This window comes from Apium graveolens, chromosome 9 (genome assembly GCF_009905375.1).
Source record: "Apium graveolens cultivar Ventura chromosome 9, ASM990537v1, whole genome shotgun sequence".
NCBI classification, from domain to species: Eukaryota; Viridiplantae; Streptophyta; class Magnoliopsida; order Apiales; family Apiaceae; genus Apium; species Apium graveolens.
The window spans coordinates 177,675,392-177,697,886 of record NC_133655.1 but is presented as its reverse complement, the minus strand read 5'-3'; the positions used below and the strand labels follow the sequence as shown (position 1 = coordinate 177,697,886).

Genomic DNA, 22,495 nt, shown 5'->3' with positions numbered 1-22,495 from the left:
AATTTCAAGTCTCCATGAAGTTCAGTTGACATTAATTTCCAACCAAGTTTTGAAAAACTGGCTAGCGACGGATGTTACCTCAATACTGAACCAAATGCAATACCAAACCTTAAGCAACCCAGTAATCCATAATTACTCTGGTCAGTTATTTATTCTTATGCTAAAGAATACTGTTTGCTAATATAAATGTCTGTACTGGAAATTGCAGGGAAAAAAAACCATATGAGTGTGCGTCGAAAGAGCTGTAATTATAAGGAGCACAAATTATTGCTAAGTACACTGACGGATGATCCAACTATTAGCGAAAGCATTGTGCACAAGCCTGTAGGAGACCCGTTACCTTCAGATGTTGCTCAAACATCAGGCATAACTTATTGAACTAATTGTTGAAAAAAAATAATTTTTTAAAATTAAATGATATTGTCTACAAGTTTTATGTTTTTTTCCAGGAAAAAGAAAAAATAGGCTGTGTGGAAAGACTCAGCGTGCCAGAGAATTAGTCGATAATTTACCATACACGCCTGCTAGTAACACTTCACATTCAGACTGTTCTCAAACATCAGGTCAATATATATTTAAATTATTATATTTTTACACGATCTGTCCAGGGTGGTCTTATTGTTGTATTGCCAAAACCAAGATGAAACTAAGTTAAATGCATGACATAATTTGATAAATTTTGTGTCAATTATGTAGGTGTCAACATGTATGAAGAAACATGCGCAACTCCTAATACTCCATGCGTTCATAAATTACGGCCCATGGGATTTGAAGGTGTGTTTCATACTTAAAAGTGTAAATTACAGACTAATATTATTTATGCAAATAACGATAGTATGAGTTGAACTTACTAACAATGTTGTTGTTGTAGCAGGATAACAACGAAATATGGCGTCTACAAAATCATATCAAAGTGCCAAAAGTACTGTCACTTTTACACTTCCCGCATCCAGTATAGTTAGACGACTGCAAGTAACTTTAGGTTCCAACAGTGATATCGCTGGCAAACATATATCCAAAAAATATGTGGCAAAATTAGTCCAGGTTCTTCGTCATTTGATACATCTTCCGTGAAAATTAATTATGAGCACGGAGAAAGTTCAGGTTCTAAAAACTTATTAGGAGACTTTAACAATGTGGAAGATTGTGACAGCAGTGACAACGATTGTATATCTAGCGGTATGAACTTAAATTCCAATCACTACTTAATTGCCTCCAAGTTCCACAGACAACATTTTTTTCAAATTTTGTAGGTGATTGTGACGATGTTGATGTACATGAACTTGACAGTACTGTTACCAAGTGGAGTGATTACCTCAATGTCGGTGATCCTGATAGAATTTGTTCAAAGTGTCAGGCGATTATGTGGAATCATGAAAGAAACAATAAAAGTGCGACCAGAAAGACTCCAACTTTCTCTCTTTGTTGTAAAAATGGTCAGATAATTCTTGAGAAAGAAAAGCAACCTCCCGAACCTCTCGCTTCACTCCTTACTGATGGATCTCGTTTTAGGCATTTCAAGGAAAATATTAGAATGTACAACTGTATGTTTGCCATGTCTTCCACTGGAGGTCAAATTGATCGTAGTATCAATCGTGGCGGTGCTAAATTACCACAGTATGGGAAGCTTTGTACCACTTGATGGTGAGATCCCCAAATTCTGTCAACTTTACATATATCACACTGAAGATGAAGTACATAACAGAATAAATTCCGTTAAGGGAGGACGCGATGCCGTGGATGAAGATATCGTTCAGTCGTTGTTAGAAATGTTGGATAAACATAATCATTTGGTCAAAGGTTTTCGTATGGCACGTGAAAGAATTAGTCAGAATGCAGTTGATGAATTTAGATTGGTTCCAATATCTTCGTCTTCCGCATCTAGATGACCTAACCATATTGGTCCATCGAATGAAGTTGCTGGGTTGATTGTCACTGACGACTATGCTAAAGGATACAGGGATACAATAATCCATTCAAGAACCAATGGATTGGAGAGAATTTTTGAAACCGATCCACGGCTATGCAGCTTCAGTATCCTATTCTTTTTCCTCATGGAGATATTGGATATTACCGTCAAATCCCTTTAAACAGACCAAATAAAAAAAATCAACAACAACGTCAGAATACCGAAGCTGAGGATCCAGATGAAAAAGGGGATAAAGAATTCATCACCATGAAAGAATATTACAATTTTATCACTTATCAATACTTAAATTTTATCACTTATCTATTAGTTTTTATCTCAAGTTTTAATTCTCTCATTGATTGACTCATGGATATTCAGGTTTGACTCCACATCTCGGAGGTCATTTATGGCAACAATATGTTGTTGACGCATTTACTGCGATTAAGCAATACAGACTTGACTGGATCAGAGGTCACCAGACTACAATTCGTTCTGATATGTACCACAACATACGAGATGCACTTAGTAAGGGTGATAGCAATCCTGAAAATGTTGGCAAGGCAACAATTTTACCAGCCTCCTTTACTGGCAGTAAAAGGTACATGAATCAGTATTTCAAAGATGCAATGGCAATTCGTCGAACACTTAGACACCCATCATTGTTCCTTACGATGACCACAAACACAAAATTGCCTGAAATTCAGAGAATGTTAAAGTTTCTACCTGGTGTTGATGTTGTTGACGCTCCCGACGTCGTTGCAAGGGTATTTAAAAGGAAAGTTGACCAGCTGCTTGATCAAATAAGAAATAAGAACTGCTTTGGACGGTGTATTGGAGGTATGCTATTTTCAGGATTTCTTCCATTAACCAATTTTATCAGTTAAATTTAACAAAACATGTATGTCAGGCTTGATTTAATTATTTCCTTTAACTGTCATATTACAGTAATGCACGTCATAGAGTTTCAAAAGCGTGGATTGCCACATGCTCATATGCTAATATGGTTGCATCCAAACGACCGTCCCAAGACAACTGAACAAATAGATAAAATGGTTTCTGCAGAAATTCCTGACCCAAGTATTGATCTAGTGGGTTACGAAACTGTTAAGAATTACATGATCCACGGACCATGTGGCACTGACTGTGTTCAGTCTCCATGTATGGTTAAGGGCCATTGTATTAAACATTTTCCGAAAAGGTAATTCTTCATCTTTTACATAAACTTAATTTTCTATAGACTGCTGAAAGAATTCGACCTTAACCATCACCTTTTAGGAACACATTCTTTTTGGATTTATTATAATAAATTTGAAATATCATTTTTTCCTTTTTAACAGGTATAATTCTCACACACTTTGACGATTGTGGATTTCCCATCTATAAGAGGAGGAAAACTGGAATTAACGTAAAGAAAAAGGGAATTGACCTGGATAATCGGTATGTTGTCCCCTACAATCGAGATCTTCTAATAAGATTTCAATGCCACACAAATCTAGAGATTTATAATAGCTCCAGATCATTGAAATATCTGTTCAAGTATTGTTTAAAAGGAAATGATAATGACACCATGTGTCTGATGAGAAAAACAAACAACAAAAAAGGGTGCACAACACTAATTAACCCTGAGAAACATTCGCTTGATGAAGTCAAACAACACTTGGATGGAAGATATGTTTGTGCATCTGAAGCATCATGGAGGATATTTGGTTTTGACATACATTCCCGCTGGCCTTCTATTGAACGATTGCCAATACATCTACCGAATGACAAGCATGTGTCGTTTAAAGGCTCACAAAATCTACAGGAAGTTTACGACAATGCTGGAACAAAGAAAAGCAAATTAGAAGCATGGTTTGATGTAAATAAAACATATGCAGAGGCCATAAATTTAACCTATTCAGAATTCCCAAGCAAGTTTATATGGCATTCACAACCCGGTATATGGAAACAGAGGAAAAAAGGTGATGTCATTGGTAGGCTTGCTGAAGTACATTCATCTAGCGGTGAATTATTATATCTCCGCATGCTCCTGCTCAGGATTAAAGGTGCTGTATGTTTTGATGATTTGAAGACAGTCAACGGCCATGTTTATAACTCTTTTCACGAAGCCTATGCCGCGTTAGGTATCCTCAAGAACGACCAGCAATGGCACGGAGCTATAGCTGAAAATGCGCATACATCCATGCCTCCACAGCTACGTGCCATGTTTGTCAACATTTTAGTATACAGTCCAATATCTCATCCGCGTAGCCTTTGGGAAGCCCATTGGGGATGCATGTCAGATGATATTCTTCTTGTGAGGCGACACCTTACTGAGAATCCAAACCTTTGTCTTTCAGATTTTGAGATCCAGAATTACGCTCTTGCAGGTATGAGCTGTTAATAATGCTTTATTATTATTACATGTCCAAGTTTCTTCTTAATGTTATCATTTTTTATTAATGTTATTGCAGAGATAGAGAAATTGTTGAATGATATTGGTAAAAGCCTAAGAAACTTCCCAGATATGCCATTTTTAGGAGATTCTTTTTTTTTCCAACTCTGAGAATAGAATAATTCTCGAGGAAACATCCTATGATACAGAAGAAATGAAGAGAATCCACGCAAAAAATCATAGTCTTCTCAATGATGAACAGAAGATAGTCTATGATTCCATTCTTGACAATATCAACCAGAAAAAAGGTGGTGTTTTCTTTGTTTAAGGAAGTGGAGGTTGTGGAAAGACTTTCTTGTGGCAGACAGTATGTTATCGATTACGATCAGAGCATAAAATTTTCCAGCCTGTGGCCTCATTTGGTATAGCTGCCGTGTTGCTTCTTGGTGGAAGAACCGCTCACTCCCGCTTTCACATACTACTCAAACTTGATGAAAATTGTTATGCCGGTTTAAGACACGGGACCGATATTTCTGAGCTACTTCAGCAAACTGATTTAATAATTTGGGACGAGGCTCATATGCAACATTGTCATGCTTTTGAATGCGTTGATCGATCCTTGAGAGATATTATGTCTGTTATTGATAAAAGAAGAGCTAAAAAACCATTTGGTGGTATAACCATTGTTTTTTGTGGAGATTTTCGGCAGATACTTCCAGTTATTCTAAAAGCGTCAAGGGCTGAAGTAGTATGCTCTACCCTCAATAAATCCAAGCTTTGGGAATCCTTTGAGGTATTTTTATTAAAGCAAAAAATGCGGCTTAATGCTAGAAATACAGATTTGGAGAACAAGACCATCACGGACTTTAGCAAGTGGCAGCTTGCTGTAGGTGATGGTAAGGAAACCAATATTTCTCCAAGTCCAGATAGTGGTGAAATGTTAATAAAAATTCATGATCAATATATCGTTCATACGTCCGGAGATCCAATCCAGAAGCTTTTTAAAGTGACATACCCATATTTTCTGCATAATATCTCTTCACATGAATACCTCAGATCAAGGGCCATACCCACACCTACCAATATCGTGGTGGATGAAATTAATACAGAGATACTTAAAAAAATTCCTGGCATGGTTTATACTTATCTGTGTCAGGATTCAATTGATGATGCTGGTGATGATGATAATGATTTCAGATCCGCATTTCCAGTTGAGTATCTAAACTCTATCAGTATGCCTTGCATTCCTAAACATGAGTTAAAATTGAAGGTAGGAGTTATCGTCATGCTTATGAGAAAATTAAACCAGATTATGGGATTATGTAATGGTACAAGAATGATTATGAAATCATGTAGGAAGAACAGTATTGAATGTGAGATATTGTGTGGCTCTCATGTTGGAACCGAACATCTAATTCCTAGAATTGAGATGATTCCAAGTGACACGAACTGGCCCTTTGAATTTAAACGCGTTCAGTTTCCGATTCAAATATGTTATGCCATGACAATTAACAAAATTCAGGGACAATCACTTGATACGGTTGGGCTTTACCTTCCTAGAGCAGCTTTCTCGCATGGACACATTTATGTTGCTATATCTAGAGTGACATGAATTGAAGGCCTCCATATTCTCATAAATAGTGATGATGGTAGTAGCACAAATATTACAAATAATGTAGTGTTTGAGGAAGTGTTTTACAATCTTCCTAGTGTAGACAATTGACCTTACATATTAAGAACATTTGATCGCATTCTTCTATATTTCCTGCTTTACTATGGATTTATTGTGTTTGATATATCAATGTTGTAAGTTCAACATAAAAAATGTTACACATTTTTATTTGTTTCACCTGTGTATAGACATAATAATAACAAAATCTCTCAAATTAATTTGTCTAATAAAAATATATATAATCTGTTTGATTAAGAAGATTTTCTTAATTGGTAAATATAGTGTTCAGATCTTATTGTTACCCAAAGGATTATAGTTTTCCTTTTTTTTGGAAGAAACCCAAATGATAAGGTTGGTTAGTTGTCATACTCACATCAAACACTAACCTTAAGGATTATCAGCCAATTAAACCGGGATATTACTCTAATTTTCATTTGAAGGAATAGATTTGCACTATCAATTCCGAGCTAAATTAATGGCACCTCCCTAATGCCTTGCTGGTGAAAATATATTTTCAACAGTTGAACAGGAGCTTTATCATTTGCTAAGTATCATCTTTTTTTCTCTCTCTCTAGAGTTCAACCATTTTGTAAGATCTTAAATTCTTTAAAAGATTTATACAGTTCTTAGAATATCGGATGTATAAATATCTTATGTATCCCGTTTATCTACAATTTTTGAATAATATATTTTCTTGCTCTTCTTATAGTGATCTTTTTCAATGGAATCATTTGATCGTCTATCCAATCTCGACAAGACAACCACTAACTGGAAAATTAAGATCAGGGTTACCAGGATGTGGGCTAACATGACTTTGGAGACAAACTCATTGAAAGGCTACAATCTTATTCTCCTTAACGATGATGTATGTTTGAAATTTATTCATTTTGCCATTATTTACTGTCAATCCTTCTTTCCCCTAATATGTATTTGTGTCATTTAAATTATTTAAATGTAGAATAACCATGTTCATGCCTTTGCCTATCATAACATTTAGAATGGATTCACCACGAAAATTGTGGAAGGCAGTGATTATGTTTTTGACCAATTTGCAGTTAAAGATCCGGTTGGGAACTTGAAGCTTGTGCAGTCAATGTTGTGCATCAGATTTACAGGTTCCACTACAGTGAGGACTGCTGATGATGATGGCATGATCTTGTCACAAAAGTTTGAGTTTTAGACCTTAGAGATTTGTTTGCAGAAGCAAATAAATGTCTTCCTCAACAGCAACCCGAATTTTCAATAGGTCTGGTAACGCACTCTATTAACTGAATATTGTCAGACTTTACTCATATAAAACAATACTGCTACAATTATAAGATAGTATACTTTAATATTATGTAAAGAAATTTTGTGTAAAATAGATATTATTGGAGTTGTCGAGGAATATGAAGGTTTGAACAAGCTTTTTTCTAAATACGGAGATAGGGACATTGTGAAGTTTAGGATATGTGATTCAAGGTTGTTTGCATATGTATATTTAATCATTAGTATAAATGGGAATCTTTATCGCATATTGTTGTAGATTATTAACCTAAATCATATCTAATCCTATTTTATAGCAATGCCCACAAAGTAACTGTTTGGGGTGATCTTGTTGTGTCGTTCAACGACAAGATGGCTAGAAATCCCAAAAAACCAATCATTGCTATTATAACACGTACAAAAGTGACTACGCTTATGAGTAAGTAGTTCTGCAAGCAAACCTATTACACAGTTATATACTTGCTGATTAAAAAAATTAACTTTATTCCCATATCCAGGTTCTGTTCAGATTGGTACATTACAATCTACTCATCTATATATAAATCTAGATGATGAATCTGTGATTGATATGAGGCAGAGGTAACAAGTAAATATAGAGTTAAATTCAGCTCATCGATGTTTTGCTCTATTTTTATTTTCTTCTATATGTTTAGGTTGCTTGAGGAAGGTTATATAATGAAAAGAGACAAATTGTTCCAAGCTAAACAAATTGAACTGGTTCCTACATTATTTGAAAAATTATCACTCAAAGACCTTAACGAGAATCTGACATACGATCACCTCAAGGTATTGCCTTTATATAATTTTCAGAAAAGGTATTTTATATATGTTTCCATTTGTTGTTAAATATTACATTTTCATTGTAACCCAGAAAAGAATTTGCTACACCTTTAAGATCATTAAGGTCGATGAGGAAACAAATTGGTGGTTTTATAGCTGTAACAAATGTCTGCACGAGGTTGAGCACATTAGAACATTATTTAAGTATGCCCATTGTCCTCGAAATATTCCCGTTTCTCCGAAGAGGTAACCTAACTACTTGAATTTGTTCAAAATATTTGTAGGCGTGATACTTTAAATTAAAACCTTAAAAAAATAGCTAACTATTATCTCAAGGTTCCGTATCATGGTCCTTGCCGAGGATGAGACATTTGCCTGTAATGTTGTTTTGAATGATCGAGTTTTTAGGAGAGTTCTTGAAACAAGTGCTGCAAAGGTGGTTTCTGATTACGATAAGGTAAAGAACTGTTATCCGAATTAGGGGCTGCACTGTCACCATGTTATACCACATATGCATTCTTATTTTCTACAACTGTGTTCAGGATCCCTCTAAAGCCTTTCCAAAAGTGATTAAATCATTAGTTGGAAGACTAATTTCAGTTGAACTCGGACTGACAAAATCAAATGTTATTGAGGATAACAACCTCTTTTATGCTGAAGATTTATATGAACCAACGATGAACACTCCAACTCCTTCTGAATCTCCAATTTTGTCCGAAGATTATTCCATCAACATGGGTTTTGAAGTGAGTGAAATATGTGGTTATGTTACATTTGCGCTTTCTTTAGTATTCCCTGCTAAGTAATAAATATTACAGACTTTCTTATTAATGGTCTTCGCATGTGTAGTATTCCGAAGGTGATGACGTTAATGGTACTCCAGGCTCTGCTAAATCTGTTACCAAGAAAATGAAAAAGGTACTGACACTACTATCATCCTATATTAGACATCCTATGTACTTAAATACCAAATGCTTTTCTTTAATCATTTAATTGACTTATTTATCATTGTAAAACTATCTCCACCTAATTTAAGTACTGAATATGTCACTTATGCTTGCAGGAAGGTTGATAGCATGCTTCAACTATGAGGATTTTCTAGAACTTTCGTATTGCTTATGGCTGAAATAAATCTTAGTTTTATTGTTCACGTGATAGTATTTGTAATTTCGATTGCATAACATTATTTTTCCTCTGTTTCCATCATTTGTTATCTATTTATTTGATTTTTACTCCTTCATAAATGTGATCAGCGTCATCACACATAAATAAAAGTTTCCGTGCAATATTTAAATAATACCTTTTCATCTACATTTAATGAAGCATGGTTGAAGTAGTACTTTTATTATGTTGTAGTACTTATTTATAAAGGACCCTGTCGTACACCATTTATTTTGACATTCAATGTCGTTTATGGACATAAGATTTTGTAATAGAAAGAAATTTTAAATTTTAAATTGTATAGCAAAAAGATTATTGTAGATTTTGAAAATAAAATCTTTAATTTGACTCGAAACATTTATGATGAGCAATTTCAAATTCACCTTAAAGTGTCAGACTACATGTTTAAAATTGTTTAAAATTTCCCGCATTGCTCGAACTGTAAATTTACCAAATTTAACTAATTGCCGTATCATTATAGAATTTTCTACGATATTGCCCGTGAATAACCTCAAATTATGCCCTTAATTTTGACATAAATCAGTACCTTAATTATGGCAATCCTGATTCAAACGTTGGTTTATTTAGGATTGTGATAAAATATGCTTATTGTTTGTGATTTGCAGAGAATAACATAGCCTCTTAAAATTATCCTAACTGCCTACAATCAAGATGACAATATCTTCCTTAAAAATTGGTGTGATTGAGTATCTTTACCATATTCAAAATCGATCCTCTTCTATTTAGACGGTATTATATATTCAGTAACTTTCATAGTTGTTCTACACTAAAATTGTTGAAGAATATACAAGTTTGTACACATATTTCTCTTCAATTTCATCAAAAAATACTATACATAATACATTCATCCTATCAACATTTATCATCTTTCAGCCAGGTATGGATGACCATCAACATTTGTCCGATCTGAATGCCACTCAAATTGCATGGACGTTGACAGTTAGGGTGACAAGAATGTGGAGGTCACTAAATGGTCATGGAGAGGTGTCGAGGCACAATCTTATTTTGCTCGACTATGAGGTGTGATTTGTATTTTTCATATACATTATTCTGTTTTGATTACAGAATATGCACATGGTTGCAGTTATGTCACCTGCTATTTGGAATCAATTTGCCGGACTTTTGAATCCAGGAACCTTATACCGTATAAGGAACATAGGTATCATGCATGCAACTGGTTTGTACAGGACTGTACGTAACACAAATTGCATTCGATTCCTACCCATCACTATTGTAGAGGTTGTTCCGGTGGATACTCTAATGATTCCGCGACACAAGTTTGAATTGACTTCCCTGTCTGCTATTTCCAAAACTCTTTTGAATTCTAATTATGATGAGATCCCTGTTTACTCCACAGGTAAAGACTTTTAAATGTCGACAATCAAGATTTATAAATTTATCATCTATACTAATTTATAATCTCAAAACAGATGTTATCGGTGTTGTCGAGGACTTGGAACCTCAGCGAACAATCCTGAGCATATTTGGTTCAAGGGATATGATCCGCTTCAGACTAAGTGACGGAGAGTAAGATATTCCGTATTCTATATATATAATCCAGATGTGTACAATCAGAACTGTTTAGATTACCATGTCTTTACTTTGATTTCAGGACATCGCACCGTGTATATTTTGTGGGTAATTTCCCACCGAATATCGAGTTGTTATACCAGGATATAGGAACAGAAAGCAAAATTGTCATCCTTGCATATGTCCACATCAACATTTACCAAGGTTAAATTCTTGCTTTCCTGTATGTACTAATTGTTTTTAAAAAATTCAATACTTTGACTCTCAAATTCCATGTAAAGCATTCCTAAAGTATTGTTCTTTTTCTATTTGAAAAAGGCATAATTTGTATAGGTAATTTGCCTTCAACAAGTATCTTCATCAATATTGACTATCCCGATGTCGTCACGTTGAGACAGAGGTATGCACATTAAATCAACCCACATTTATAATATTATATAATTTACTATTCGTACTCTAACTTTGTGTTACTTCTGTCATGTAGGTTATTGAATATCGACAACTGATGTCTTAAAGAGATAATGCAGCTGGAGCTTTTTATTACATTTATTAGTTTATGATATTTACCTAAATAAAGTTTCATCGATTTATGGAATAAGCGTGCACATTGTTCTACTTCAAAAATTATTAATTGTTATTAATTATTAATTGTTATTTTGCACAATGTTTAACATAATACTTCTTTGTTCGGACTATGCTATTATTATATTTAATACAAACACGACATATTTACCATATTCTAATTACTGTCACACATTATCTATGTAATCCAGTACTTAGATTACTGTTTTGACTTTTCTTTAAATGTAGAAATTTTACAAGTTATTAAACTTATGATATACAATATTGATTGCAAATATATAATTTCTAAGTCCTTAACAAACCTTAAGAATGATGTCATTGCAACAACAGAGCTTTTCCATTATTCAGCCAATAAGATCCATAACATAAATACATCATATTAAATTTTGAAATTCTTTTAAATTCAGATCACATCCAATAACATGAATAGCTACAAAACCAATTTTCAAGCATCTACCAGACAGAAGATTATTGATCACATTGATACAGTATGAAATGTTGTGTAGATTAAACAAACTATTCGATAACTATATTGAATATTAGGTCTTCTTGCTGAAAAGTATGAACCAAGTTATCTTCTATTTGTAGCTCATTATCCGTTGTAAATTGGTTCCATCCAGCAGAGAATCGAGGTAATCCAGTAGAAAACACTACCTTAACATTCCAGGTTAAAATCCCCATCCTCAAAGTTACAGTTTCACCACTTAACCATGTCCTACCATTTGGTTGTACAACTGCTAGGATATACTGAAAGAAAATATGTCTTTGTTATATCATTTAGCCACAACATCATAACATGAGTAAAAATTATACAATATTTGCAAAATTTGTCTAGGTAAATTGATCGAGTAATGTAACAATACCGCTTTGTGACATGTGTTGTTCACATTTGAAGCAGTCATTGTTGCGGTGAACTCCATTTCCAGGAGTTCATCATTTTCCTGATCACTTATATTATCTTCTGCAACATCATCAGCTACGTCTTCAACATCCATATCCAAGTTGTCTTCTACTTGCTGGGAATGGAGTTCACCAATTATGTTATCAATTAAATTTTAAACACCAATTATTTTGAACCATATTCGCAGCAAACTAAAAATTGCACACAAAGGTAAGATATGAAATTTGTACAACATTAAATGAAAAACGTACCACTACATTTTGTGCATAGTTATCTGATTTAAGAATGACGATAAAGCCTGGAAGCTTGGTTTGATTAATATCCACCTAATAATTACAGGAGCATAATACTTTTACATACATATTGTAAAAGAACAAATAACTCTATTCTATAAAACCGAATCAATATGATCACATACCATCTTATGTTTCCGCTTCAATCTATGATTTTTTTTGTGTAATGTTTCCATCCTTTGTTGCTAGCAATGAATTACAAAATTCCTGCACTGGATTGATGTCATTGTCTTCTTCCATTAACAGACTTTCTCCTCTTTGGCCACCAACAAATTTATGTTCTACCTCCATATCTATAAAATTATAATATAGAAACATCAGTACAATAATTATAACTTTAACCTTCATCAGATTTTGCCACATTGATAGGTATCAAACCTTCATCAGAATCTAATTGAATCTGTAGAAACCAATCTCTTCCTATCATCTTTTTTCATCTAATACGTCTTTTTAAGTAATCAACCTCAAATCCATCTTCCTGAAAAATCCTAGCTGAAATGATATTGCTATCATCCATAGTAAATACAAGTGTATCTATTTCCCATAAATGAAATATCATTAGCACATATCCAAGGCATTAAAAATATCCATTTGACGAGTTGTATGAAACGAAAGATGCATGCCCTCTAACCCGGATTTTCTCTATCGTCTAGAGCTTTTGACTGTATTTGTACCGCACCAAACTTGGTACAACCTTGGAAAGAAACAATAAATAATTTGTACTATAATAAATTACACATAAAAGAACAAACATGTACGAATGCACAAATATATAATTATATATGCTCTTCAACTTGATCACAACGAAAACTACTCACAAATCCTCCACATGTCAGAGTATCTTTACACACAATTTTCAAGAATGATATTTCCTCCAACAAGTTTCCTGCCCCACAAAAAAATTGATAAGTTTCTCCTGTAGTACAATTTCTTTAATTCATAAATAATTTATATGTAAAAATCAAAATATTTAACTTATGACATTACCTCTATCGAGATCTTTAGCATAAACTTCATGTTTATAAATGCAAACATTCACGTTGTTCACATTATAAATATCATTATACATTATATACAAGACAGTAAAATCTCCAACTCCAAGTCCTGTGTCTAATACAAAATCAGCCCATGCTTTCCCAAATTTGCAATGTCCTCCAATCCTCTCCACCTCGCATTTCCATTCCTTAGTAGTAAACCTCAGACTGACAAAGTTCCAATTTTTCAAGTTTTTGTAGAAATTCTCCGTTCCTGGCTTCAGTGTCTGACATATATACAAATAATTGGACAATTATACACCATATACCAACTGATATGAAAGTATGAATTTCAGCTAATCTGAAAATAAATCCAAAATCTATCATACCAGATCAATCGCATTTTTTTGCAAGTCTGTGCTTTTTATGTAGATAAGGTAAGATTCACTTTTGTTCAGAACTGCATCATAAACTAACAGAGCAATAAATTTCTGAAACTCAATGGTTCCATACAGGACAATGAATTCATCCTGTTTCCATTCAGGTTTATTCTTCTTCCACTCATTTGGATGTATTGTCGGGTAGTTTATTTCAATTGCGGCTTCCTTATATATCTTCACATTAAAAACTCCATCCCCATAATAATCAAAGAGAATAAAGTTATATATCTTAATGCCATAGTACTCCATGAAATGAGCAAGACCACATATTTTACCGACTTTTGAATCATATCGAGCACGCCCAATATGTGTTTTACAGTATATCTTCAAGTGATCTAGAATTCTTCTACCATAAAAAACTTTAAAATTCGGTGGCAGTCTCTGATGAATTACCAATAAATCAAATACATTTAAAGATTATAAAGAGATTAAAAATATATAAAATGAACGCTGTAAAATCTACACTTACAATGTGGCCGAAATCAGAAACTACTACATTTGTTGCCCGAAAGCTACGTATATTATCTTCATTGTCTGTACAGTTAGTATTATGTTAATGTACCTAAATAAAGACAGTATATTGACTAAAGGTTAAATTCTTACCTAAATTTCCTACATTCTTCATTCTAGAATCTGATGCTCTCTTCATCTGTAATTACATAATAAATTTATTCCAATAAATATAAATCATTAAATTAAGTTAAAACCAAGATGTATGAGATACAGAGTAGAAATTTCACAAGAACACTACATGCATAAGATACACAAATATTATATTACATGAATATGAACAAAACATGTTCTTAAATTCTATAGAGCATTAATAGGTTAAGTTAAGATATATATACATAAAACTCTATGAATCAGGTAATATAAACTGTATGTCAACAACTGATTCATAGCTCCATTCCATATATAAAGATATATATATATTGTATGTAAGCAATATAACTATAAAATCAAAATTGATTCATACATCCATCGTAGACAACGAGTTGATTGAACCGAGAATGCTATTGCCTTCTTTGTGTAAAGAAGTTAGACTTCTTGCTTAATCAAAGTTGAGAATCCCAAAGTAACGGCAATTTGCTTTATCTGGGTTTTTTAAGACAGGTATGTTGTATTTTTTTGGGTTATTAAAATCTCAAAGACAACGTTATTTGTGTTGTTTGGGCTTTCTTGTTTGCTTTTGGTTTTTTCTCTTTTTCTCATTATATATAAAACCCTTTTCTATAAATTACATTAATATATTATATTTCAATATAAGGATGATTTTGTATTTTTTTATTTTGAAAAAAAATCTTGCAAAATATTGAATTATATATAGTATTCACTTTATGTCTTTTAAAATTATCAATTAAATAATACGCTTAGTCGATTTTGTTGCACTACCTTAAATCACATTTTCTACTCAAAACTTGAGAAAAGAATATGTAACCACACAAGAAGTAAGAGACTCTTTTCAAATTGGTTATGTACAAAGACAATCAACTATGTCTTGGTTGTAACACTTTTTGTTATTGGTTATGTGTCTAAATACAATAAAAAAGCATGATGGATGTAATGAAGACTCTACAAACTATAACGAGTCTTCCAATACAGTTTTAGCTCGATTTTTCGAATCCAACTAATTATATGTAGTCTTTTTATTTTTATTTTATTTAAAATTGGATCAATAGTATAATTTTGTATAGCCCGGCCGGGTGAATTATATATATTATTTTGTTTAAACGAAAATCATTAGACATATTATAATTCTGTTATGAATATTTATCTATTTATGAAAGTGTTTTATTTTAAATATTACTATAATTACGGTGACCAGACCGACTACCAACCAAACTTTTAATATTTCGTCTTTAATATAATAGTGTAGATTTATCTATTACAATTTATCATCAAAATAATATATGATAATATGTAGTAATTACTTTATATATTACAATTTAAAAAAATTGATAAAATTACAATTTGATGATAAAATTTTAATAAATTTGAGCTAATAGCCCATTACGTACTTTAATAAATTTCAATAAATTGATAAATTTTAATAAATTTGAGCTAATCACTTTATATATTACAATTTAATAAAACTGATAAAATTATAATTTAATAAAATTAATAAAATTACAATTTGATGATTAAATTTTAATAAATTGGATAATTTTAATAAATTGAGCTCATCACTTTATATATTACAATTTAATAAAATTGATAAAATTACAATTTGATGATATTTTAGTAACAACATTGTACGTACTATTTCTTAATTTTAATGTAATATTTTATTTTTTAAAAAAAATACCCCAAATATATTAGAAAAGAAAACAACCAACTTCACTTTCAAATTCAAAACAAAATTTGGGTAAAATAAAATTTATAAAGAAAGAATGAGGTAATTTTAATCAAAAAAAGGAAATAAACACATAACAAAAGATTTCGAGAAAAGTGTGACAAACATAACCCGTTATACTTTTTCATTAATACGAGATAAATTATTTTGTCCTTTATTTGCTTTCATAAGTAAAATGTAAATTTATAAATAAAAATTCCTTAGGAGTTCGTAAAAAATAACAAAAAATACTACACATATCCTTATTTTAATACGAATGTTATTTATAAAATATAAGGCGAAAAAAATATAATCTGTACAGAGCTACAGTGGTTTGGTTTTCTTTACATACATTCGGTAATTTTCTTAAACTGGAGTGTGTTCACATATACGTGCAGCCTATTAAATCGGAAACATAAAAACAAAGCGATTGTTGGCATCCACTTCAAACATGAACAATTTTTATACATTATGCTGTAAATATTTAAATACAAAGTTATACAAGTCATGCATTCAGTTACCACAATAATCCAACACAAGATTTAAAAATTGTTCATACAAATCTGGAAAATAGATTTATAGATGTCAGAATCCAACAAAACGCCATTTTAACAGTAAATAAATTCCAAATCCAAATATCAATCATTCAACGTTGTTGACAGTCTTCAATTATGGGGATTAACTTCAATATCAAAGGTAGGAATTTCTTCGTCTTGGCGCAATGTGAATCGTAATTCATCATCACACTTGAGCTCCCTCTCCCTAATAAATTTACTCCACCCACCAGAAAACCTTGTTCTGCGATCATTCAAGACAATTTTTATGTCCCAGGTTGATTGTCCAGTTCTGAATTTGACATATTCGCCACTCTTCCAATCTCGATTACGGAACTTTATGTTTGTAGGTAGGTGCTGTATAAGGAGTATATAATTAGCAAAGGACTTTTTGCGTGTACGCAGTCATTATCAAGCAATTTTTTTAAAAATTTATGCACATTTTTTGTTTAAAACAAAAATAGAAATGAATTATTAACTGCTACTTACCACTCCGCGGCATCTGTTGTTAAGGTTGCTCCCAAAAATCTTCTTGGAGAACTGATATATTTCTTCTTCCTGCATTTGCGCTTCGATCTGGTTACCGATCATATCAACATCTTCTCCTACATTAACAGTCCTAAGAACTTTTGCAACATCTTCACTGATTGCAACATCTTCCTCTGGTAGCATTTCGACTTCATTAACTTCAGTGTTATTCACTGGTGACATTTAAAACACAATGTGAGTCTGATGTATAAACCTACTACATCCGCCAACAAAAAGGATACAAGATGTCAGTTAAATTTTGTTTACCACTGTGATGATATTTATTTGGACACCAATCCTCAAAAAGAAAGCAACCATGCAAGCATCTTTCTGTGCTTTTAGTTTTTACGCTGCGACCTTGCATCTCCATTCCATCCATCTGAAAAATGCATCTGTGAAACCCATCTTCGGCATCAAAACTAAAATGCAGACTATCACATTCCATCAATCCAAAGTATGTTATCAATTTTTTTAAACCATATATGAATCTCAACTTTTTATTATATTTTATTTTCCATCTCAACCCATTTATTACGATGCTTTCAATTCCACAAAGACCTCGTTCTGTCTCTTGGCCTAAGAGCGTTGGAAAAACCTATTAGAGCAATCAAACAAATCTGTAATCATTAATTTTGATGATCATATTTCAAAATTTTCTTAAATAAATTACACTAAACTTACGACATGTCCGTGCTTTATTACTCCACTATCCAGAATTTTAAAAAATGATCTTCTTCCTATTTTCTCTCCTGAATTATAATTCCAAGTAACTGTGTTAGTTTACCAATTTTTTTTATGTTAGGTCACACACACTGTAGAGGGAGTGAATACATCGAACTTTAATATCTCAAGTAACAGAAAACAAACTTTATTGAAATAATAAACTCTGTTACAGTATGGAACTGTTACCTCTCAGTGATGAACAAATATCACGAGAGCTGCTAGGGTTACTACAAATAATCTTCTCGAATATGATAACACTTATAGTGTAAACCCTATGTCTGTGTTTATATGCTACATAGTTACAAGATAATAGCTAATTGATATGGAATATAATTCTGCTTCCTAAAATATATCAATCAAATATCTTTTCTTCCAAGTATTCTATTCTTTATAGAATTCCTTCTTCATGCATATCTCTTCTTATGTTTATCTCGATCTTCTTTCCTTTAATCAGCTACTGTCCTTATCTGAACGTCCTTCAGCACTTAAGTTCTGATACTGATATCCTTAAGTCCTGACTTCCAGTAAGTACTGATTTATCCTGTTTAAGTAAGATCTGAAAACTAAACATAAATCATATTAGCCATGACATTGTCAAATATATCTAACAATCTCCCCCAACTTGTAAATTAGCATAATATACAAGTTTAACAGATATTTGATGATGTCAAAAACATTAAGTACAAATGCATGAGAATTAGACTAGATAACTACAACTTACAGTCCTTAAAGCTTTACCAACATTTAACTTCTGATAACAGCTTCAGTCTGTACAAATATCAGAATTTAATCAGTTGTAGATCTTGACTTGGCTTCATCTTCTGATCTCTCTTATATCAGGAGTTGTTCTGAGATAGTTCTTCAACAAACATCTCTCAGCATATCTAAGTTCATCAATCATCCTCCTTTTAGCATCTTTAAGCTCTGCATTATCTTCACCAATTTGAAAGATTGCAGCCCTGAGATCATTAATCTTTGCTTTTCTTATATCCTGATCTATTCTGATCAAATAAGCTTTATCAGACTCAAGATTGAATTCCACAGCCCTGTAACCCAGAAAGGTAGTGTTGGGCTTCATTTCAACTATATCACCCTTGTGATCTCTGTACTTTGGAACATATGTGCTGTCAGACTTAACATAATAAAGCCTTTTCTGTCTCTGAATCTGATCCTTCAAATAGTTTGCAGCACTTCCTGTCAATCTGTCATCCACTTGAAGTAAGAATAATACATGCTCTAATTCTTCAAAATACTTCAATGGAATGGCATTTTGCCTTATATGATAAACCCTACCATCTGTCATGAAGTACAACAAGATGTGTTCTTTCAAGTAGATATGGTAAACCATTTGTACAGATTCCAGTTGATTCAATCTCTCAGGAGTTGCTCAAATACCTGGTTCACTCAAGGAAGTTGGATCATTGGTAGTGTTCTGTATTCTTCTTTCATCAGCACTTCCCAATCCAGTTTTATCTCTTACTTCCTTTCCAGTAACTACTCTTGCTTCAAAACCACTTGCAGCAGTCTTCAAAGGTTGAGTCTGTTTTGCTTTAGTGAATCCTGGTAAGAGTGTCTTTGATCTATCTTCTGATATCAAGTTAACTTGAGCTATGTCAGAGGTTACTTGCTTCTTTGAAATATCAGAACTTACTGTCTCCTGACTCTGAACAACTTGAGCCATGTCAGAGGTTGTTTTAAGAACTTTTCTTGAAATCAGAGTAAGATCATCCTTTTCATCAGTGATTTTTTCATTCTCAGGAGGCACATAAACCTTGATAGGTTCACCAACCTTTTCTTTACCCTTGGATCTTGGATCTATCTGCGGTTGTGATTTAGCCAATGTTGCTTCAGTATTTGTCCTTTCTTTTATCACAATGCCTTTGAGTTTTGGATGTGCCTTTTTACCAGAAGCTTCAGATTTAGATGTGACTTTTTCTGATTTAAGTCTGGCTTCTTCTTCCATTAAACTCTCCAAGTCCATTCCTGGATTTTCCCGAAGAAATAACTGTCTTGACTTTTCTTCATCAAGATCTAAAAGTTCATCAGAACTTATCCTTTTACCAGTAGCAGAACTAATTCTTTTCCCAGTATCAGAACTTGTCCTGTAACTTGTGATTTCAGCTTTTCTTGATGAGAAACCTCTACCTTGACTATGACCTCTACCCATTCCAGAGTTTCCTTGATCATCCTTTTCATCATCCTTCCCTTTCAGTGTCTTGCCAGTCTTGCATTTGGACTTAATTACTTTCTCCCCCTTTTTGGCATCAGCAGGTAGAAGAAGAGAGACAAGCAATTCCACTGAGGCTTGGATTTCAGTAAGTTAAAATTGCGGAGAAGCTTGATTTTTCAGAATATCATCAATCTGAGCTTGTTGTTTCTCTTGAGTCTTCTCAATATAAGCAATCCTGTCAAAGGTAGGTTGGAAGAACTTTTTCTTGTCAATTTTCTGAATTTGGTCCTGTCTGATGAATTCTTCCTGAATCTTGTGTAGCTCTGCATGAGTAGTTGAATGGAGACCTTGTAGATGTTTAGTACTCAATGCAGTGACTCTAAGCTGGGTTTTTAAATCATCAGAAATTAACATTTCATCAGCTTTTGTCAAGTGTTCAGCAAGATGCTTTGCAGTTGGAACACAGGAAACTGAGTTCCATTCCTTAGTCCACTCTTGTCCTACAGGAGTTTCACTCCAAGGCATTGGTGCTTCTCTGGTAACAAACTTCTTAACAAGTTCAGATTTAAGAATAGTTTGTTGAGGAGCATGTCCTGAAGGACCTGCTTCATCAGCATCTACATTTGGAGCAGCATCACCAGTATCTCCAGCATTTGCAGTATCAGAACTTACAGAATCAGTATCTTCTGATAAAACAACATTGTGAGTAGCAATGGAGGCTTCAGCATCCTCTAAGTACTGATCTGGTGCTAAGTTCTGATCAACAGCCATATCCTGATGCTCACCTATATTCTGATCATCAGCATCTAGATGCAGAGAAGGTGTAGTAGATAACTCTGGAGTTTGAACAGCATCAGTAACAGGTGTTGTTGATGGATTAGTTGTTGTTGGAGCTTCTAAGAGAATGACGTCATGCACAACCAAGTTCTGAACATCAATTTCAATACTGGTGCCTGTAGTAACAGGAGAGACAGACTTTTGAACAGGAGACATAGATGGTGTGTTGGCCTGTTCAGGAACAGCCTCCTGAGATGGAGTTGATGAAGAAGAAGTGACTTTAGCAAATTTCTTTTCTTGTGAGATCAGAGATTCCTGATCTACTTCCTTAGCTGCTGCTTCTTCATCTGAAACTGGCCTTTTTGCCCTCTGTTTCTTGTATCTCTTTATAGATATGGATTCCTTGGGAGTTTCAGGAACTGTCATTCTTCTAAGCCTCTTGAGAAGCCAAGATCCCCCAATTTCGGAATCCTTCTGAGAAGTCACTTTCTCAGCTTCTTGGACAACAGGTTCTGATGTAGAAACATGTTCCTCACTGTCAGACTCATCTCTCAAAGCAATCCTCCTTCTCTTTTGAGGTGTTTGAGGAACAGTCTTTGTCCTTTTAGGTTTGGAAGATGAAGGCTTCACAGTAGGTGCTGAGGATGAGGGTTGAACTTTCTGTGAAGTGGAGAGATAGGATTTGATATATTGCCTAAGGGTTGGTTGAGTAGTATGGGTGGTATGTTCTGATGGTTGTTGTGGTGTTTAGGAGGTGTTTGTTGGTTGGACATCAGGATAAACAGATCTATAGGAATTAGGATCAGCATTTACTAAGATATGTTTCACAGACTGAGGAATCTGTAAAGGTCTGACCACTGGTTTCTTAGTGTCAGTATTTACCAGGTCATTAAAGTATCGTTTTGCAACCTTAAAGGTGGAGTTAAGGAACTGATTAAGTGAGGTGCATCAGTACAAAAAGTATATATAAGTTGATAGAATCTAGCAAAGTAGACAACATTCCTATCCTCTGTCATCCTATCCCCAATAAAACCTATTATAGCCGTTGCAAAATCAAAATGAGTTTGGTTTATAATGGCATACCCGATGTGCTGACTCATTATAGGGATGGCATCAAAATTCGAACACTTGTTCCCAAAAGCTTTAGTGATGTAGTCGAAGAAGAAACTCCATTCCATTCTAATATGAGCCCGTTTCAACTGCCCAAGCTTGGCCAAACTCTGTTCATACCCCAAACTGGCCATTAACTCCTGAAGAGCCGATTCCTCTGGAATTGAAAAAGTACATCCTTCTGGGAGATGTAGAGCCTTGCGTATTGTACCAGGAGTGACTGCATATGCAGAATCACCCACTTCGAAAACAATACTAGGAGTACCATTTGGACCACCATTATCAAAGTTTCCAGTCCTCCAAAGTGTCAGAACTTGTTGGCTTGAGAATACTGAAGGTTGGGTCAATGCATACCCGATTTCACTGTGTGCAAGAAGGTCTTGCACAAAATGTAATTC

General features: G+C 33.6%; 3 protein-coding genes and 1 long non-coding RNA gene across 4 annotated transcripts; all 4 read left to right on the top strand.

Moving 5' to 3' along the window:
- The first annotated feature begins 1,134 nt into the window (after positions 1-1,134).
- LOC141685752 (uncharacterized) lies at positions 1,135-5,895 on the top strand. Its single transcript, XM_074490838.1, has 7 exons — positions 1,135-1,179; positions 1,229-1,631; positions 2,288-2,746; positions 2,855-3,067; positions 3,247-4,278; positions 4,363-4,389; positions 4,613-5,895. The coding sequence occupies exons 1-7, from the start codon at positions 1,135-1,137 to the stop codon at positions 5,893-5,895; spliced, it is 3,462 nt and encodes a 1,153-aa protein (XP_074346939.1).
- A 786-nt stretch (positions 5,896-6,681) lies between these two features.
- LOC141684208 (uncharacterized) lies at positions 6,682-7,625 on the top strand. Its single transcript, XR_012560585.1, has 3 exons — positions 6,682-6,820; positions 7,011-7,201; positions 7,518-7,625. It is a non-coding gene; the product is annotated as an uncharacterized LOC141684208 (long non-coding RNA).
- Positions 7,626-7,722: 97 nt separating this feature from the next.
- LOC141683271 (uncharacterized) lies at positions 7,723-9,270 on the top strand. The gene is made up of 7 exons (XM_074487967.1): positions 7,723-7,800; positions 7,875-8,007; positions 8,093-8,247; positions 8,338-8,458; positions 8,544-8,747; positions 8,851-8,919; positions 9,065-9,270. Exons 1-7 carry the CDS (start codon positions 7,790-7,792, stop codon positions 9,071-9,073), a joined length of 702 nt encoding a protein of 233 aa, XP_074344068.1. The 5' UTR covers positions 7,723-7,789; the 3' UTR covers positions 9,074-9,270.
- A 792-nt stretch (positions 9,271-10,062) lies between these two features.
- LOC141685751 (uncharacterized) lies at positions 10,063-11,219 on the top strand. The gene is made up of 6 exons (XM_074490837.1): positions 10,063-10,203; positions 10,249-10,540; positions 10,614-10,710; positions 10,796-10,917; positions 11,047-11,113; positions 11,198-11,219. The coding sequence occupies exons 1-6, from the start codon at positions 10,063-10,065 to the stop codon at positions 11,217-11,219; spliced, it is 741 nt and encodes a 246-aa protein (XP_074346938.1).
- Positions 11,220-22,495: the final 11,276 nt, after the last annotated feature.

Bases quoted from the DNA above. Each gene is read 5' to 3' on its own strand.
- LOC141685752 (XM_074490838.1), top strand. From the start codon at position 1,135: ATGTGGAAGATTGTGACAGCAGTGACAACGATTGTATATCTAGCG. The intron at 1,180-1,228 runs GTATGAACTTAA...CAAGTTCCACAG, and splicing joins CAACGATTGTATATCTAGCG to ACAACATTTTTTTCAAATTT. The intron at 3,068-3,246 runs GTATGGTTAAGG...CCTTTTTAACAG, and splicing joins TGACTGTGTTCAGTCTCCAT to GTATAATTCTCACACACTTT.
- LOC141683271 (XM_074487967.1), top strand. The intron at 8,248-8,337 runs GTAACCTAACTA...TATTATCTCAAG, and splicing joins ATTCCCGTTTCTCCGAAGAG to GTTCCGTATCATGGTCCTTG. The intron at 8,459-8,543 runs GTAAAGAACTGT...AACTGTGTTCAG, and splicing joins TGGTTTCTGATTACGATAAG to GATCCCTCTAAAGCCTTTCC.
- LOC141685751 (XM_074490837.1), top strand. From the start codon at position 10,063: ATGGATGACCATCAACATTTGTCCGATCTGAATGCCACTCAAATTGCA. The intron at 10,204-10,248 runs GTGTGATTTGTA...TTTTGATTACAG, and splicing joins TTATTTTGCTCGACTATGAG to AATATGCACATGGTTGCAGT. The intron at 10,711-10,795 runs GTAAGATATTCC...CTTTGATTTCAG, and splicing joins TTCAGACTAAGTGACGGAGA to GACATCGCACCGTGTATATT.